Source organism: Siphateles boraxobius, unplaced genomic scaffold (genome assembly GCF_051911475.1).
Source record: "Siphateles boraxobius isolate OS27281-9 unplaced genomic scaffold, OSU_SipBor_1 130, whole genome shotgun sequence".
Classification (NCBI taxonomy): domain Eukaryota; kingdom Metazoa; phylum Chordata; class Actinopteri; order Cypriniformes; family Leuciscidae; genus Siphateles; species Siphateles boraxobius.
The window spans coordinates 19566667-19587375 of NW_027508734.1; the positions used below are offsets into that span (position 1 = coordinate 19566667).

The 20709-nt window shown below is 46.8% G+C and overlaps 1 protein-coding gene across 1 annotated transcript; it reads right to left on the reverse strand.

Moving 5' to 3' along the window:
• Window positions 1-8756: 8756 nt before the first annotated feature.
• Window positions 8757-20709, reverse strand: rerglb (RERG/RAS-like b). The gene is made up of 5 exons (XM_077228490.1): window positions 20524-20709; window positions 19572-19628; window positions 13083-13156; window positions 12457-12605; window positions 8757-11566 (listed from the first exon to the last, which is right to left on the reverse strand). The coding sequence occupies exons 1-5, from the start codon at window positions 20573-20575 to the stop codon at window positions 11287-11289; spliced, it is 612 nt and encodes a 203-aa protein (XP_077084605.1). The 5' UTR covers window positions 20576-20709; the 3' UTR covers window positions 8757-11286.

The following is a 20709-nucleotide window of genomic DNA, read 5'->3' on the forward strand; positions in this document are numbered from 1 at the left end:
CAGTTCCTGTAGGCTATGTGAAGAACCAATTCAAAAACTGAAAACATGAATCCTAAGTAGGTTACTATTGTCATGTCACGACCCAGGTTGTTTCTAGCTCTTCACCGGTAGGCTACTGGTGCACAACATGGTATGGTAGGCCTACTTTGATTTTATATAGGCCTACGAGTTTATAGCCTACCAGTGACATTTATATATATATATATATATATATATATATATATATATATATATATATATATATATATATATATATATATATACACATATGTGAACGTCCCATGAAGTGCAGGTAAAAAAACGAGAAGTTTAAGAAGAACTGAATAGATCTTCTTCATCGCTGGCACGCAATATCAATTTACAAATTTGATTTCAAATTATTTTAGGTAAATATGCTACTTCATTCAGCGTTGCAAGTAATAGGTGTTTGTCTCCATCTAGTGGATTATTAGATCCTGTAAGGGTCATGAAATTGTGTCTCATTTGACAGTGGCACTGGCACACATGGTGTGTCTCTCTCCCCATCTTCCTTTATATTATGACATGAACAAGTTTTACAAGGCTATTTTTTTCTGAAAGTGTGGCAGTGGCCTACTCTTCTGAAGAAATGCTTTTTAAAGTTACAACATAAGTATATTCATTTTTTTAAAAGTTTCATAGCTCGAGTTACCGCATAACAGGAAAGATGTCACATAATTTCTATTTACATAATATATAGCCTACATTTTACAGTTTACTGAAATGCTAAAACACAAAACCCCATTCTCTGAACCAAATTCCCAATAGCCTAAACCAATTGGTCGAATAAATCACTCTTTCTGTAAAACATTAAACAAGTTCAGGTAGTTAATACACTGTTTGCAAATCTCATCCACTCTTTTTTCAAAACTCTAAACACTCACTCACTAAAACACATTTCACACTGTGATACAATTAAGTTTCAAAATGCTAAACACAGGCAGGCAAAAGTTAAACACAACTGCAACACATTTGTCATTGTTTACACACAACGACTCAAAATTGTTCACACTTATTTCTAACTATGTGATCAAACCAACTGTACATAATACAAGTCAGTTTAGAGTCCCAAAATTGACTCAAAATGTTGCACTGAATGTTGATAGCAACAATGGATGGAAACAATATAAGAGGGAGAGGAGGAAAAGTATGTGTGTAAGAGGTGGTGAAGAAAGAGGAGGAGGACGAGGAAGAGCAAGGTGTGGAGAATGTTGTCAAGGCTGGATCTGGCTTTTGAGTTTTTCCCTTTGCCTGCAGAGATGACGCCGTCTGATGTGGACAAATTCCTGAGGCCGGCCCAACATGAAGACGTGAAACTGAAGCAGAATCAATCTCTCTCTATGACCTTGATTCTGCAGCTGCACAAATCTACTGAGTGTACTGTAACATGCTTTTCATTTAGAGTATTTTACTGTAACCTTTTTGGCTTTTGCAGTTGGGTCACTGTATTTTCACAGTATGCAAGTGTAAGAATACAGACATTCAATACTATACAATATTCAGTACAATACTATACTGCAGTGAATACAGTATACAATTTATTCAACTTTCTACTGTAAGTTGTCATTACTATACTTTTTTACATAATTGCAAAATTTGTTTACTTTGTTACAATATACTTTTTTTCTGTAACTGCATGCTTTGTGTTCTGTGTTCTCCATTTTTTGATGTAGTGTCTAATGAATGATCTGTAGTGTCTAAAATATTGACTCACTGTCTGTATGATCTGAAAGCATTGTTTGATTTTGAACAGATAAAATGGTTTGGAGCCAATTTTTTGATTTTGCCATAAGTCAGAGGTTCTCTGAATGTGGTTTGAAAATTTGGTTCTGTGTTTAAGGTTTGTGTTTAAGGTGATGGTTTCAAGAAATGTGTTTTATCAATTCAGAAAAAAATTTTATTTAGTATATTAAACAAAAAAACCTGAGTGCTGTAGAAACAACGGGTAGGCCAATGGTATTTAGACCAAGAGACAGAGTAAAAAAAAAAAATGCTACATTGCCAATTAACTAACAGCAATCAAAACGTCTCGGTTACATATGTAACCCTCGTTCCCTGAGTATAGGGAACGGAGATGTTCCGTCGTGACGACGAATGGGGTTTCGCTTAGAAAGCCTATCGTCTACGAGTATTACAAAACGAGTCAATGGCAAAGAAATGCCATGGGTCTGCGGAATTTGCATGGCGCAACTCCACCCCACCTCGTGGGTATAAAAGGAAAACGCCGGCAACATGCAGATATGTTTCTTCGCTGAGGAGCCAAGACTGAACTTAGGCGATCCCCGCGGTACAGCGGAAGTGGCAGGAAGACGGAACGTCTCCGTTCCCTACTCAGGGAACGAGGGTTACATACGTAACCAAGATGTTCCCTTTTGTTGTCACTACGAGTTCCGTCGCAAAGACGAATGGGGTTCCAGTCTAATCGTGCCACCTTCACAGCTGTCTTCCAGTGCCCTGCGTAGGTCTGAGCTCCCTGTCGTGAGACTGGCACGGACGTAGGACTCCTACTTAGCACAGGAATACCAAGGTACACTGGGAAGCATATCACAGGGGAATATGCAATCAGTGCCTGCCCGAAGGGGGGGGGGGGGGACTTACAGAATACACATATGACCGGAGAGGGGTGCATATGGAGAACACCGGGTTGTCCAGCCAGCAGGGTGGAATATTTCAACCCCGGGGGTGGCAAGGTGGCTTGCCAAGGGAAAGACACATGCTCAGAGAGGCTTACAGTGGAAATACACATGTGGGGGTCGCCCAGAGGCACACGGAGGCACCTAGCCAACGCACAGGCAATAGACACTGGCATCGACTTCAGCAGTGCTGGAGGAACTCAGGGCTTGTCGGGGAAGCTCACCTGAGGAAATATCGCACGTATCCAGTCCGTGGAGTGGAATGGCGTGCAAGCGAAGACACCTAAACGGGTCCTAGTACTGGCTGGTTACACGAGAGGACACGGGCTCCACTCGGAGATTGTAGAATCTGGCGAATGTGTTGGGTGTCGCCCAGGCTGAATCTCCGCAGATGTCTGTTAGCGTGGCGCCATGCGCTAGAGCCCAAGAGGAAGCCACACTCCGAGTGGAGTGGGCTGTCACACCAAGGGGGCATGGTCGACCTTGCTGCTGGTATGCCAAAGCAATGGTGTCCACTATCCAGTGAGACAACCTTTGCTTGGAGAGAGCCTTTCCCTTCAGCTTCCCACCATAACAGACAAAGAGTTGGTCTGAGGTCCTGAAACACTGCGTTCAGTCTACATAGGCGCGGAGAGCGCGTACTGGACAGAGCAGTGCCAAGGCTGGGTCTGCCTCCTCAAGGGGCAGCGTTTGCAGGTTCACCACCTGATCTCGAAAGGGAGTGGAGGGTACCTTGGGCACATATCCAGGCCGGGATCTCCGGATCATGTTAGAGTAGGCCGGCCCGAATTCCAGGCACGCTTCGTCAACAGAAAATGCGTGCAGGTCCCCTACCCTTTTGATGGAGGCCAATGCAACCAGGAGCGCTGTCTTCATTGACAGGAACTTAAGCGCCACTGAATGCAGAGGCTCAAAGGGAGCACTCTGCAGGCCAGTTAGAACCACTGAGAGGTCCCAAGAGGGAACGAGAGGAGGGCGAGGAGGATTCAGTCTCCTCGCTCCTCTCAGGAACCTGACGATCAGGTTGTGCTTTCCCACAGACTTATCCTCGACTGTGTCATGATGTGCGCGATAGCGGCAACATATGCTTTCAGGGTGGAGGGACACAGCCTTCGCTCCAAACCCATCTTGCAGGAAGGAAAGCATGACACTAATCAGGCATCTCTGGGGTTCTTCTCAGTGAGAAGAGCACCAGTTGACGAAGAGGTTCCACTTCAATGCGTAAGCATGTCTTGTGGACGTTGCTCTAGCAGAAGTGATGGTAGCCACCACCGCTGGCGGTAGGGTACTCAAACCTGCCTCATCCTGCCTCATCATTCTAACATCCCTGAGAAAGAAGGTCCTTCCTCAGAGAAATTGGCCAGGGAGGTGCTGTCACGAAGAGGAAAAGTACGGGGAATCAGGTCCGAGTGGGCCAGCGAGGCGCAACCAAGATGACCTGCTCCTCGTTCTCCCTGATCTCGCACAAGGTCTGTGCAAGAAGGCTCACTGGGGGAAACGCATATTTGTGGAGGCCCCGCAGCCAGTTGTGCGCCAGTGCGTCCGTGCCGAGCGTGCCCTCGGTCAGGGAGTAAAACAGGGTGCAATGGGTCGAGTTGTGAGAGGCAAACAGGTCTACCTGTGCGTCCCCGAACTGGTCCCAAATCAGCTGAACCGACTGCGGATGGAGTCGCCATTCTCCAGGGAGGGGCTGAAGCCGTGAGAGCTCGTCGGCTGCACAGTTTAGTGCTCCGGGGATATAAATGGCTTGAAGTGACCTCAGATGCTTCCGACTCCATAGGAGGAGGTGGCGGGCGAGTTGTGACACACGGCAGGAGCGTAGACCACCTTGACGGTTGATGTATGCTACTGTGGTGGTATTGTCTGATCGGTCTAGTACTTGTTGACCCTTGAGCAGCGCAAGAAAACGGTGCAAGGCAAGGCGTAGTGCCAGCAACTCGAGGCAATTGACATGCCAAAGGCGCTGGGGTCCTGTCCAGGAGCCCACGGCAGCATGTCCATTGCACATGGCATCCCAGCCTGTGGTGGAGGCATCTGTTGAGACAACAACATGCCTAGAAACTTGTTCCAAGGGCACTCTGGCCCATAGAAAGCTGAGGTTCGACCACGGGGTGAAGGTCTGATGGCAGGTCGGAGTAACTGGTAACTGGTAGCCTCTGAAATAACTTCAGTGAAACCGCACTCTTGCCCTCGAATTGTCTCAGGCAAGTCAGCAGTGACTGCGCACGCTCGCTCGTAAGCTGCGCGGACATGGCGACTGAGTCGATTTCCATACCGAGAAAAGAGATCCTCTGCACGGGGCAGAGTTTGCTCTTCTCCCAGTTGACCCGAAGGCCCAGACGAGCTAGGTGCCGGAGCACTAGGTCCCTGTCGATTTCCATACCGAGAAAAGAGATCCTCTGCACGGGGCAGAGTTTGCTCTTCTCCCAGTTGACCCGAAGGCCCAGACGAGCTAGGTGCCGGAGCACTAGGTCCCTGTGTTTGCAAACCTGGTCTCGAGCCAGGTGAGCTAGTATCAGCCTGTCGTCGAGATAGATCAGGATGCAAACCCCTAGTTCCCGTAGAGGAACAAGGGCTGCCTCCACAACCTTCGTGAAGATGCGAGGAGACAGGGCTAGCCTGAATGGGAGAGCCGCATACTGGTATGCCTGCCCCTCAAAAGTAAACCGCAAGAACGGTCTGTGTCGAGGGAGAATGGAGACATGGAAGTAGGCGTCCTTCAGGTCAATCGCTGCAAACCAATCGTGTGGCCGCACACACTCGAAGATGCATTTGGCCGTGAGCCTGTAAAGGGAGCGGTTCAAGACGCGCAGGTCCAGGATTGTCCGTAACCCACCGGATTTCTTCGGGAGAATGAAGTAGGGGCTGTAAAACCCGGACCTCATTTCGGCTGGAGGGACAGTCTCGATCGCACCCTTCGAAAGTAGGGTAGCAACCTCCGCTCTCATAATAGGGGCATTGCCACCGACCATAGTGGAGCGGACTCCCCTGAAGCAGGGAGGGGACCGTGCGAACTGAATCGCATAGCCGAGCCTAATGGTTCGTGCGGGACAGGTTGGGAAGCTCTAGCCAGGCTCCCAAGAACTGTGCCAGTGGGGTCATCCGAACCACAGGCGTCCCCTCGGTGGGGCAGCAAAGCGGAATGACCGCCCTGGACGTGGACGGCATAGGGACGCGGTGTGGGGGCACGGTCATTAACCGCAACCTGACAGAGGAGGCCAGGGAAGGACTATCGTTCCGCGGGGGCCTGCTCTGCCTGGGGTCTGGCGACAGAGGAGGATGAGAGTGGTGCGGCCCAGGGGTGGCACACACTGTCATCTGAGAACTCTGTGACAGAGGGGGACGAGAGTGGCGAGGCCTGGGGCGGCGCGCACTGTCATCCAAGAATTCTGTGTGCTCAGAGACGGGAGTCAGCTCTTTCTGAGAATAAAGAATGGGCCCTGCTACCACCTCCTGGAAAGAACTGAGTCCCATCTCTGATCAGCCCGTCTCAGGAGCGCCGTCTCTTAGTCCGGCGTTTAGGGGGGAGCAGGGCTGGAGAGGACTGTGGTGCCCTCCTGCGGCTTCCTCCATGAGCCAGCCCGGGTAAATGGGAGGGTTGGAGCCGCAGCAGGACGCCCTCGGAGGTGGGCAGACTGAGGGATCTGAGCCGATGGCAGGGCAGCAGCGGGCCGTCAGGGCAAATATAATGGATAGCCTCAGTCTGATCCTGTGTGGTTGAGAACTGTTTGGCAGAGTCCTCAACCGCACCGCCGAAGAGGCCAACCAGGGATATGGGTCAGGTTCAGCCACAGGTTTCGCTCCTGTACCACATTGGTGGACATCACCTGACCCAGGGAGTGTGCAGCCTCTTTCGTCGCTCGGAGAGCAAGGTCAGTGGCGGTGCACAGCTCATTAAAGAGCCCTGGGTCAGTCCTGCCCTCGTGCAGGTCCCTGAGCATCTGGGCCTGGTAGACCAGCCGAATGGCCAAGGCATGCAGTGAGGCGGCTGCCTGTCCTGCGGCTCTATAGGATTTCGCCACAAGCGTAGACGAAAAACTACAGGCTTCGGACGGGTGCTTAGGGTCGCGCCGAGAAGAAGCACCCTGAGGACACAGTAGCATCGCAACAGAGGCTTCAACTAAGGGAACCCCAGTGTACCCATGGGCAGCCCCGTCAAGGGGAGGAAAGGCGGAGGAGATCAACGAGGGATCACTGGAAGACATGGGGGTCTTCCAGGACTTTGAGATCTCCTCATGCACATCCTGGAAGAAAGGTATTGGGGTTGGACGCCGACGGGTTTCAGGGGCTCCACCGAAAAACCAATCATCCAGCAGCGAGCGCCGAGGACAGGGTGGAGGGTTCGACTCTAATCCAATTCTCGCGGCGGCCCGGGAAAGCATGGCCGTCATCACAGGATCCGACTCGACAAATGCCGTATGTGCACCCGAAGGTGGCAGCACTGCCGAATCTTTACTTCCGAAGATTCTTGCCTGCCCTGTGATGCTGCGATGGACATCATATCTGATTCTGGAACGTCAAAGGAAACCTGCGGGGGGTCCGAAGACGGGCCTGCTGGCGTCCCGTTATCACTCACGGGTTGCGTCAGTGAAGAGGGGGGCGTGGGCCCGAGGACAAATCGTCTGCATTTTGTTCCACACCATCACCCTCAAGTCACCCTGGCCACCAGCCGTAGTGTCACCTCTCGTGGAGGGTGTAGATGGATGAGGGGACTCTCTCTCTAACGAGATCATTGAGTCTCGACCGTAATGACGCGATGGTCATGTTCCCACAGAGAGAACACGAGTCATCCACAAACGCTACTCTAGCGTGATTAATGCCCAAACACGCAGAGCAGAGATGTGCCCATCAGAGTCGGAAATGAGTCGACCGCAACCAGAAGTGCACAGGCGAGGCATCTTTAAAAAGACGTGCCGCATGCAAGCTCTTTTGTGAGAGGAAATAACTCTACGGATGTTGAAGCGAGCAGGGAGAAACACACTCACTGGCAGACTCACTCTCTGTAAAACACTCATTGGCAGATACTGCACCAGTGGTGGCTCGTCAATAGAGGGCGCTGTCCCCATCAACATTCCAGAAATATACATGTATACAAAAATTATATAAAAATGAAATAAAAATAAAATAGTTTACTCATACGATGTGCAGGCTGGTAGTAAGAGCCTCAGCATTTAATAAAAACTGTCTTTAATCCGTTAACTATTTTCTATGTTTTTCAATATGTTTAATGCGGTTTCATGGGCGAGGGACGCCGGACAAATGGATGTCTATGAGAGTCCTTAAATTTTCAGCAGCATGTGACCTGAAGCTGGTCTCTAATTGGTTTCTTGAAGATCCTCCTCCGGGCGCAGGTCGCTGCATCCCTGGCGAATCAGAATTTGATACGTTATTTTATCCAATCTGATCTCTGTTCTCGTCGACTGTCATTGAACTTTACGCTCTTGGCCACTACTGCGAGTGCGCAGGCGACTCCGTCAAAACCTTGCTAGGCTGATCACTTTCGTAGAGATAATGGCAGCAGTTAAACCAAATTTAACCCGTCATTTATTTACAAAAAAAAACTTTCACAAGGCGTTCGCTGGAAGAAAAGAAAAAAAAGGATAAAGGATCTCGGACCGGACCAACCCGATTTACAAATCCGGCAGCAGCCAGTGACAGAGGTCGAGCTTCACCCGGAGCTTCACCCGCGCTTGTCATAAGAAACGTGTCGGCATTGAAGTTTTGTGGACAATAACGGGGGTAAGAGACCTCAAACAGCTATCTGAAATTTATTCGTATTTATTTTCACCCCGCCCCCCAAAAAATAATTATCACCAGCCACCACTGTACTCCACAGATCAGCAGGCAGTGTGAACGTGTGTGTTGCCAGCGTACTCCTTTTATACTCACGAGGTGGGGCGGAGTTGCGCCATGCAAATTCCGCAGAACCATGGCATTTCTTTGCCATTGGCTCATTTTGTAATACTCGAAGTCGATAGGCTTTATAAGCGAAACCCCATTCGTCTTCACGCTGGAACTCATAGTGACAACAAAAGGGAACAAAAGTTCCACTCATGTGAAAAAAAGTGTCAATTTAGACATGAAATAAATTATATAGATCAACACTTTGGGATAAAAAGATATTTATTGCAAACATATCAGGTTATGACAGAGTGTACAAGCAAACAAAATATTAATTATAAAATAATTATAGTAATAGTAAAAACCACTCATTTAAAAAGAAACCATTTTATTAGTAGGTTAATGAACATATTACTATGTTTAAAAAAAAATCAAGGTACACATTCCACTTTTGCCAAGTATTGTACTGAAGTGAAGTTCTACATTATAAAGCTGCTCTTCAAACAAATTACAAAAATAGACAAACACAGCCAGCTTAAACTAATCACACAAATTATTGAAATTCACATAAAACTACTGGTACCTGAACAATAAACTGAAAAGTATATTCAGAATTGTATTTTGTAACTTTAGCAGCAGTAACCTCAGTTTAATACTTCCTTCATCTGATAAGCAGCCTTGAACAAGAGAGTTCTTGATTGATCGATATTTCTGAGATGTCTTCTTTTTTCTTTTTTTAGAGAAGTCTCGCATGGCTTCTATTGCTGTGTCTCTTTATAGTCCCTAGTTCCCTGTGTTGTGAAGTCAGTATATCGTGAACACAAATTCAGGCACTAGCAAGAGCCTTGAGCCCTAAACATTGGGGCACTGATCGAAAACTGGGTCGCACATAAATGTCACCGGTATTTATCAACAACATCACTGTATTACATTCCAGGACCAATGCACTTCTAGTATGATTTGTGTTGTTTATCATCATTGTTACTGTTAAAAGTACAGTGCCATGATGACTCCATGAAAACACCGGGTATACGCACGGTATAAGCTTTTTAGGGTGCATTGTGAGAACTTTTACTGAGTAAACATTTCAGTCCACTGGAACATTTTTGAATGGGACAGCCCTAGAAATTGAAGACTGAATTTGGCCTTTTTTAAGGTAACACACCTCAAGCCAAATACTTTAGATGAGTTGTTAGTTTAGAGGTTCCCATATTTCTCCCACTCTAGACTTTTAACTTTTAAACAAAGTGATCAGTACTACTGACAAAAAAAAGTGCAGTTGCTTTTTGTTATTAACCCTATAAGATGATTGTTTTTTACACAGGTCATTCCCAAGGGACAACAAGCCTTGTCTTGCAATTGTATTGTACAAAGGCTGCGGTCTTGTTTTTTTGTTGTTGTTTTTTTACTCAAAAGGCCTTGAGAATTCTACGGAAGGAATGCAGGAGAGTTTTATTTTCATTCCTCTGCCTAGGTTTTATTTAGAAAGGTAATTTACCTGCAATTTTACACCTCATCACAGCATCTATATATGAAATTTACTCTCACTTTGTTGTGCATTCCTTGACACAAACTCAATCTCGTGCCATCAAAACATTTTCAAAGAGCGAGGGAAAGAATGTGTGCTATCCTTGAATAGAAAAGCAAAAGCTTTACAAAGTTGCAAACATTTCCCTCTCAAAGATATTGAAAATATTATCAAGAGGTGTACATGTTTTAAAAAAAATCTGAATTTTGAAGTTGCTTTGGGTGTTCCGACTCTTCCGAGACTGATAAGAGTAAAATAAAACAATATGGAAACATAGGGCTAAGATTTTTCTTTCTACAAAAAAAAAAAAAAACAACAGTTAGTTCTCAACAAGGGGACCCCAAGATTAGCGATTAAGCAACAACAACAAAAAATCAAGATCGGGAATCAAGAATCAAGATTCTTATTTTAGTTCAGCCTTCAACAACTTTGAACAACCAGGATGCCAATGGTCTTGACAAACCTGGATATTTGATGTGGTCAATTATTAAAATCTTAAAACTCCATGGGCAATTTCTGCCAAGTTCTAAAAAAAAATTATTGGGTTGAAATAGGAGTAAAAAATATTTTTTTTAAATTTTTCTGTCATGACAACTTTCTGAGTGTTTGGCATTGTAATGGGCAATGTTTGTATGTTTGGTCATGACTGACCCTGCTGCTGTTATTGCTGCAGCAGAGCAAGTACGGGACTTGCTACTGCCAATACAGACATGACACGCTGCTGTGAGTAAGACATGCTGCTGCTGTACAATAACAGGTGTACATGAATATCCCGTAGCAGATCTATACAGGTGGAGCTGGGGAAAGTGGAGGGTTTCTAAAAACTGCCTGCACTGCTAAGGCAAATGCTACCCAAGTATTTGAAGGTTGAGCACGCAACCTTATTGGCTACTGATACAGCAGGAACCAATCAGCCAATCAGTGTCGTATAGATAACGATGTGATTGCAAGCAGGTTGAGTTAAGGACCTTTTAGCCTGTGCCATTTAGAGTTGATGACAGAACTTTGTATTTATTTCTTAAATCATGAACAACTGGAAAAGTCTTAGGGCCTTCAAATATTTTTGTGACAAAGGGTTAAAAAGGTTGAGAACCACTGTTCTATATGATGTTCTTGGCTGCATGGGATCTCTCATAGTGGTATTTGAATTACACTACTTATTAGAGACTACTTCGATAAACATTTTCAAGAAAATTGAGCTTAACAAGGACACGTCTCTGTTGCTGAAGGCAATGCTCTTTTCTGGGCTCTTTTATTTTTCTGCATTCAAACAGACTTTCTCCTCTTGCCAAAGACATTGTTGATGAGCTTGGCCATGGACTTGGAGCCACTGTACCGTCTGCGGTCACATCTATGCTTCAGATGTTCCATCACATGCCGGATGAGTTTGGTGAAGAGGTTGGAGATATCCAGATAGTTCTCAGCCGCCGACACCTCCTGGAAGTGGCATTTGTTCTCCTGGGCCAGGGAACGGCCCTCTTCCTCACTCACTTGACGGCTGTGGCATAGGTCCTGCTTGTTACCCACCAGGCAGATGGGAACCTCTCTATTGAAATGAAATCAGATGATTTTCTTTCCAGATAAATTTGCTTTCTGAAGAAAACATGGCCATATGATGTATTACTTTGAGTAAATTGAATATTGGTTGGGAATACATTATAATTTCAACAGTCTAAAAAATGCTACAATACATATGGCATTAAATGGTACTATCCATACTGACTCTAAACATGTTCACACACTGAGTTTAATTTCTCACAGTGTATGTCATTGGAAAAATGACATTGGCCTAAACTTGACATTTTCCTCATGTGGCAGCATAGCAAGTGGAACAATTTTAAATAAAATATCAAATTATCACAATGTGTGAGCTCAAACAACAAAGAAATGGGTTGGAAACTTGCTGCAAAGCAAAAACCTCACTACAAGTACAACCACTTGTTGCCATGTTTTGAAGTGTAAAAACTTTTAAGCAAATTTTGAGGAACTAAAACCACCCATGAGTGATCTCATTGCCCATTTCAGAGTTCTAATAGGCTCCAGATGCCTAGTCTCATGCTCACTTCCTATTGTTTCAAAGGACTTTCAAATGACAAATAGTCGGTGAAACCTAAACCAACCAGACTTTTAAATTTCTCTATAAATGTGATGGACTAAAATGGAAAGCTTTGGCCTGCTGGTCATACTGCAGTAATCAAAACCATTGGAAATATCATCGACATGGAAATGGACAGCTTTATATGAGTTATTGTATAACCGCTGTGGTCTAGTCATAATGTGACCCAGTCTGTCCTTTACAGATGTGCACAAATCTAAGCAGGAAGCCTCTTCTCGCTGTTCGGCAAATGGTCCTCGTTAAGTCATTAAAGCTCCATCCTCCAATTTCAGTCAGCATCAGACAAAGGTCAAAAAGTCACTGGAGAGACACTGACTCACCCTTTACAGGTTTCTCGACGACTTTCTTTGATCTGCGCCAGGATGTTTTTGGCATTTAGGAAGGACGTACGGTCGCTGATGGTGTACACCACCACAAAGCCATCAGCCCAATCCACCGGTTCCTCCAGAATACATCTGCTTTCTCCACTCTGCCAGGGGATGGGGAGCACACAGAGGTCGAGTCAAAAAAACATGCTCATCTAAAGTCCTCTCTGACCAAATGGAAAAGTGGACTATGTAATTTCATGTGTTTACAGTTGACTAGTTCTCTACCAGAAGTTTTTGTTTTAGATGCAGTGGCTGACTGCTAATGTTGGCTGTTTATAGCGCAAGCATTTAGTTACAGGGTAGAAAGGTGCCCATCTCAGGACTTTTTGGAAATCAAAGTAAAACAATAACTACAGAAGTAAAAGTTTCCAGATGCAGCAGCTGTAAGCTGTGAGGCTCAGTTTTCAAAGGCTTTGCACTGTATACTCTGCTTCAGGGAAATATCATAAATCCCAGCAGAACACAACATGCATTTCCCATAAGAAGCAGGTATATCTGAGCATGTTGCCCTATGGCAGTGTTTGTATTAATGCTAGCCATGAGCTCAGGGTAGACATTATGAATGTATAAACACAAACCTGCGAGCACGGATCAAAGACTTCCAAGTTCAACTGTCTTCCATCAATGGAGAACCTTTTATGGTATAAGGAGTCTGCAACAAACAATTTTGGATAAAATCCTTGGTATTACAACAAACGTGTGCATCATAAAATCTTACCCCTGAAATGAAGGTGGACCATTAGATACTCATATAAAATTCAAGGGAATAAAAGTAGAAACTGAGTGCTGTGATGTGATACACATGTAGTTGGATCAGAGGTGAGTAGGCTAATTACTGGGAGCTTCGGGAATCCTTGGCATGATTGGATGGATTAGACATATGGGAACTGAACAATAGGAAAGCACACGCAGCATTGCATGTGCACAGGACTTTTTACAATTAATGTAAATAATGGGAAACATTAATTGAAAATGATGCTATTATTTACTTGGCTTCATGTCGCTCACTTTCTTTCTTCTGTGGAACACAAAAGTAGATATTATGAAGAATGTTTTATCTTTTTTTTCTGTACAATGAAAGGCAAAGAAGTCCAAAAACAACATTGGATTATGCTCTGTTTGGTTGTTCCTGTCATGTCTGTATGAGTTCTCATTAGCTTCCATGGTTACAGATTAGTTAATCTTTGTCCAGCTATTTCTGTTTAGTTCCCTCATTTACTATGTGTATTCTTCCTGTTCTGTTCAGCACTTTGTCAGTTATTGTTTGCATTGAACGTGAATGTTGCTCCCGAGTTTGGTATTAAAGACTGTGTTATTTCATCATCTCATTCGTCGTTTACTTTCTACAGCCATTCGGTGACACACAGGTTTGGAACAACATGAGTAAATAATTACAGATTTTTTTAAACTAACCCTGTAGAACTTTCTGAGATAAAATAAAACATAAAAACAATGTAAAAAAAATAATAATAAGAAGAAAAAAATATATATATATATCCTGTTTAAATTTACAGTACAAATCAACAACTGTGGTTCACTGTAAAAAAAATAATACAGTGACAATATTGCAGGTATTATGGGGTGGCATAATGGTGCCTGTATATTTTACAACTTATAGCTGTATATTTCCTTAAGTTATATGATATTAATTTACCAATCTACTTGTACAAAAATCTGAATTGTACTGATAACCACCAAAATAATGCAGCTGGTGAAATAGAAAGCAGTTCATTTTAAGTTGCCTGTCCATAAACATGTTTGTAGACAGAGCACATGGTCATATACACACAAAGACATAAACAACACCATCAGGGTGTGACTCTAACAAATTCAATAAACTTTAACTAAATGACACCAAATGTTACATAAACACCATACTGTATACAGTACACTTCTTACAAAAATAAGAAGAAACAAAATTATTTAAATAAAATATAATTTTTGATGTGTCATACAGGGGTTTCTGGGAATCTACTGTTCCCTTTCGTAGTCACTCCGAGTTACGTCGGATGACGACGAATGGGGGTTTCGCCTAGAAATCCAATCATCTTCGTGTATTACAAAACGAGCCAATGGCGATGAAATGCCATGGGTCTGCGGAATTTGCATAGCGTATCTCCGCTCCACCGCGTGGGTATAAAAGGAGGACGCCAGCAACATGCAGATATGTTTTCGCTTCGGAGCCAAGAGCTTCTCTTCACTCCACAAGCCAAATCCTGAGTTTTCCTTGACATCATCTTCTTCGAGACGAGCGAACTCTCCGGTGTTGGTGTGACGGCGGTACCCAGCGAGTTTCACATTGCCTGCGATCTGAGCAGTGATCTCCCAGTCTGTGTGCTTCTCCCTGGTCGCCTCAGCATCGCTGAGTTTTTCCTCTCTAAAAGAGCTGCACGTGGCACATCTTTTTAAAGATGTCTCGCCCGTGTTCTTCTGGGTGCGGTCGATTCCTGTCTTCCTTTGATGGGCACAATCGCTGCTTTGCGTGTCTGGGCTTAGAGCACGCTAAAGCAGCACTTGTGGATGACTCATGTTCCTTCTGTGGGAACATGGCCATCGCAACACTGAGGTCGAGACTCAATGATCTCATTCGAGAGAGAGTCCCCTCATCCACACCTCGATCTACACCCTCCACGAGAGGTGGTACTTCGGCTGGTGGACAGGGTGACTTGAGGGTGACGGTGTGGAACAATCCGATGATGCGTCCTCGGACCACGCCCCCCTCTACAGTGTTGCAACCCGCGAGCGCTGCGGTGATTCTACCGGGTCCATCTTCTGATGCCCCGCGTGTTTCATTCGGAGGACTCGATGTCGATCGCGGCATCACAAGGCGGGCAGGAGTCATCGGAAAGTGACGATGCGGCTGCGTTGCCTCCTTCTGGAACGCTGGTCCTTCCCTGGTCTCCTCTTTCAGGACGCGGAGCTTGGCCGCGCCCCCGCCTCGGGCCGCTATGCCACCCTCGCTTGGGCCGGTCACTCCGCTTCGCTGCCCCTCCGGGGGGACGCCTGTGGTTCGCATGACCCCGCTGGTTCAGTTTCTGGCAGCTTGGTTAGAGCTTCCCAGCCTGTCCCGCTGGGTCGCCCGAACTATCAGGCTCGGTTTTGCGATTCAGTTCGCAAGGTCTCCTCCCCGCTTCAGGGGGTTCAAGATGCTCACGGCCAAACGCATTTTCGAATGCGTGCGGCCTCAGGATTGGTTTGCAGCGATAGACCTGAAGGACGCTTACTTTCATGTCTCCATCTTACCTCGACACAGACCGTTTCTTCGGTTTGCTTTCGAGGGGCAGGAATACCAGTATGCGGTTCTCCCATTCGGACTGGCTCTGTCTCCTCGCGTCTTTACGAAGGTCGTCGAGGCAGCCCTTGTTCCCCTGCGCGAACACGGGGTTCGCATCCTGAATTATCTCGACGACTGGCTAATATTAGCTCACTCTCGAGATCAGGTTTGCGAACACAGAGACCTAGTGCTCCGGCACCTAGCCCGTCTGGGCCTTCGGGTCAACTGGGAGAAGAGCAAACTCCGCCCCGTGCAGAGGATCTCTTTTCTCGGGATGGAGATCGACTCGGTCGCTATGTCCGCGCAGCTTACGAGCGAGCGCTCACACTCACTGCTGACTTGTCTTCGACAGTTCGATGGCAAGAGTGCGGTCCCACTGAAATTGTTTCAGAGGCTCCTGGGGCATATGGCATCTGCAGCCGCAGCAACGCCGCTTGGACTGCTTCATATGAGACCGCTTCAGCTGTGGCTTCGCGATCCAGTCCCGAGGTGGGCATGGCATCATGGCACGCTCCGAGTTCCAGAAACTCTGACCTGCCGTCAGACCTTCACCCCGTGGAGGAACCTCAGCTTTCTACGGGCCGGTGTTCCCCTAGAATGAGTTTCCAGGCATGTTGTTGTCTCCACAGATGCCTCTTCCACGGGCTGGGGCGCCATGTGCAACGGACATGCCGCCGCAGGCTCCTGGACAGGACCCCAGCGCCTTCTGCATGTCAATTGCCTCGAGTTGCTGGCAGTACGCCTTGCCCTGCACCGTTTCCGCATTTTGCTCAAGGGTCAACACGTACTAGTCCGTTCAGACAATACCGCGACAGTAGCGTACATCAACCGTCAGGGTGGTCTACGCTCCCGCCGTATGTCGCAACTCGCACGCCACCTCCTCTTATGGAGTCAGAAGCACCTGAGGTCCCTTTGTGCTATCTACATTCCGGGAGATCGGAACTTTGCAGCCGACGAGCTGTCACGGTTTCGACCCGTCCCCGGCGAATGGCGACTCCATCCCCAGTCGGTCCAGCTGATCTGGGACTAGTTCGGGGACGCACAGATAGACCTGTTTGCCTCCCACGACTCATCCCATTGTGCCCTGTATTACTCCTTGTCCGAGGGTACCCTCGGCACGGATGCACTGGCGCACAGCTGGCCGGGGGGCCTACGCAAATATGCGTTTCCCCCAGTGAGCCTTCTCGCACGGACCCTGTGCAAGATTAAGGAGGACGAGGAGCAGGTCATTCTGGTCGCGCCGTACTGGCCCGCCCGGACCTGGTTCTCCGAACTGATACTCCTCGCGACAGCACCTCCTTGGCCAATCCCTCTGAGGAAGGATCTCCTTTCTCAGAGACGGGGCACCCTCTGGCACCCTCGACCCGATCTTTGGAGGCTCCACGTGTGGCTCCTGGACGGGACGAGGCAGGTTTGAGTACCCTGCCACCTGTGGTGGCGGCTACCATCACTTCCGCTAGAGCATCGTCCACGAGACATGTCTATGCGTCGAAGAGGAACCTCTTCGTCAACTGGTGCTCTTCTCGCCGAGAAGACCCCAGGAGATGCCCGATCACTGTCGTACTTTCCTTCCTGCAAGATGGGCTGGAGCGAAGGCTGTCTCCCTCCACCCTGAAGGTGTATGTGGCCGCTATCGCCGCATATCACGAAGCTGTTTGAGGTAAGTCTCTGGGGAAGCACGACCTGATCGTCAGGTTCCTGAGAGGAGCGAGGAGACTGAATCCTCTTCGTCCTCCTCTCTTTCCCTCTTGGGACCTCTCTGTGGTGTTAAATGCCTTACAGAGGCCTCCCTTTGAGCCTCTGCAATCAGTTGAGCTTAAATTCCTGTCTATAAAGACAGCGCTCCGGGTTGCATTGGCCTCCATCAAGAGGGTAGGGGACCTGCACGCATTCTCCGTTGACGAAGCGTGGATATGTGCCCAAGGTTCCCACCACTCCCTTCCGGGACCAGGTGGTGAACCTGCAAGCGCTACCCCTGGAGGAGGCAGACCCAGCCTTGGCACTGCTCTGTCCAGTACGCGCTCTCCGTGCCTACGTAGACAGAACGCAGTGTTTCAGGACCTCAGACCAGCTCTTTGTCTGTTATGGTGGGAGACTGAAGGGAAAGGCTCTCTCAATGCAGAGGTTGTCCCACTGGATAGTGGACGCCGTTGCTTTGGCTTACCAACAGCAAGGCCGACCGTGCCCCCTTGGTGTGACAGCCCACTCCACCCGGAGTGTGGCTTCCTCTTGGGCTCTAGCGCATGGCGCCTCGCTGGCAGACATCTGTAGAGCTACAGGCTGGGCGACACCCAACACATTCGCCAGATTTTATAATCTCCGAGTGGAGCCTGTGTCCTCTCGTGTACTCGCTTCAGTCAGCTAGTACTGGACCCGCTCAGGTGTCTTCGCTTGCTCGCCATTCCACTCCACGGACTGGATACGTGCGATTTTTCCTCAAGTGAGCCTTCCTCTCTGAAGCCCTGAGTTCCTCCAGCACTATTGACGCTGGCGCCAGTGTCTATTGCCTGTGCGTCGGCTAGGTGCCTCCGTGTGCATGGTTCCTCCCTGAGTAACCCCCACATGTGTATTTCCACTGTAAGCCTCCTTGAGCATGTGTCTTTCCCTTGGCAAGCCACCTTGCCACTCCTGGAGTTGAAAGTTGCCACCCCTCGGGCTGGTCACTCCAGCGTTCCTCCATATGAAGCCCTCCGGCCATATGTGTGTTCTTAAGTCCTCCCTACGGGTAGGCATGCTGTGGCATATCTCCTCTGAGATATGCTTCCCAGTGTACCTTGGTATTCCTGTGTTAAGTAGGACTCCTACGTCCGTGCCAGTATCACGACAGGGGGATCAGACTTTCGCCTGGAAGACAGCTGTGAAGGTGGCGTGATTTCACGGGGACCCCCATTCGTCGTCATCCGACGTAACTCGGAGTGACTACGAAAGGGAACGTCTCGGTTACGTATGTAACCCTCGTTCCCTGAGTAGGGAACGGAGACGTTACGTCTCCCTGCCACTTCCGCTGTACCGCTGGGTAGACGCCTGAGCTCAGTCTCGGCTCCTCAGCGAAGACATATCTGCATGTTGCTGGCGTCCTCCTTTTATACCCACGCGGTGGGGCGGAGATACGCTATGCAAATTCCAGAGACCCATGGCATTTCATCGCCATTGGCTCGTTTTGTAATACACAAAGATGATTGGCTTTCTAGGCGAAACCCCCATTTGTCGTCATCCGACGTAACGTCTCCGTTCCCTACTCAGGGAACGAGGGTTACAAACGTAACCGAGACGTTTTTCAGCATATGGTAATTCATAGTTTTTACTTGCAAAACCCATACATTTGACTATTTTACAGTAAAATTACATATAATGAAATGCTAAACCATTTACAGTTTTTCTCCATATATGATAAGGCAACTTAAAGTTAAGCAGTTAAAAGCTTTTAACTGTAGCTTTTTTTACAGTATAATTCTGTACAAATATTTTACAATGTAGTCTTAGACCTTTCTCTCTTTTGAAGAGAACGTTTTAGTATGCAAAAAGCTTCAAAAATCATTTTATTCTTTTTTTTTGTAAATGTAATAATTAAAAAATTTGATCAACTTTGCTCTTCTTCCAGCTGTTTATAATGGAAGTCCTCTTGCAAGCTCACAGTTATGTTGTTCATGTATTAAATGAACAAAAAGCTTTACGTATGGGAATTATAACATTTAATAATATGCCAGACATAATGCTGAGGCAGATAAACCCCATGAAAACATGAGTAAAGTTCTGGCTTCATTATTAAATATGCATGTGAGACTGTACTTACTGGCATTTGACGCATATTCTCCTATGAACCGCTTGGTCAAAAATCTCACTAAAACCGCTAAGGACAAGAGAGAGGGGAAGATTGATTAGTTAGTTATTGAGATTGATCATCCAGAGCTGTGATGTAAATGACTCATAAGACAGCTTGAAATAGGAAGAGAGGGCACAAGGTCAAAGTCCAGCCCCTCATCAAAGACTTGGCCAACTCCGCTGTTGCATATTTGGCACAGGAAAAACCGTTACATTTTCTCCATGAGCACACTACCTGGTCTATATTAAATATTTGAGCCATGAAGCTTTGCTGGCTCATTGAGTCATTGAAGTCAGGACTTGAGTTTCCATGCATAAATACACTCTGCGGCAGCTTCGTGAAAGCTGCTTTCAATCCTTCAGTCAGATTTTAACACTTATTCCTCACCACACCTCAAATCTGCAACAGGACTTCCTTGTTGTTCTGTTCTGCCTTCACCCTGGTCATTTGGATCCGAACCCTGGTTAAGGACTCCCTCATGACCCCCGCTAAACTAGTTTTGATCTCAGGGGATGTAGCATCATCGTTTCCCAACTACTTAATAGTCATTAGTACAGGTATGCAGCCTGAAGGGCTAAATGTTCCTATGCCGCAGAGTGGAACAAAAAATAACCTTTCGACAATTTCAGCAATTACTTGCATTTTACAATCATTTATTTTAATTTCCCTCTCAGATGAGTTCTATAAGTTAACGATGATCTCACTATGATCTGTTCCAATATACAAAGTCCTTCCAGTGTTTGCAGAGGGCCGAAATAATTGCGTTGTGATACACACACTAACACACCACTCACACATGATTTCCAACTCAAAATGTGAGGACCATGCAACAGGCACATGGGAGATTCTGTAAAGTTTTAGTTAATCTGAAAGACACATGTGCATATAAAATGTATTGACTATATATAAGATGAGCACTTACCAGATTTACCTGCTCCCTCACTGCCCAGCAGGGCCAGTTTGATGTCATTCATTGTTGTAGACGGTACCCTGTGTTGGCTATGCTTCTTTGTGTCCAAGTGGTCGGACTGTCCCAGCCACAACTCCTTACTATTTACTCTGCTCAGTAAAGTGGTGCTACGCTCCCTCACTCTCTCTATCTCTCTTG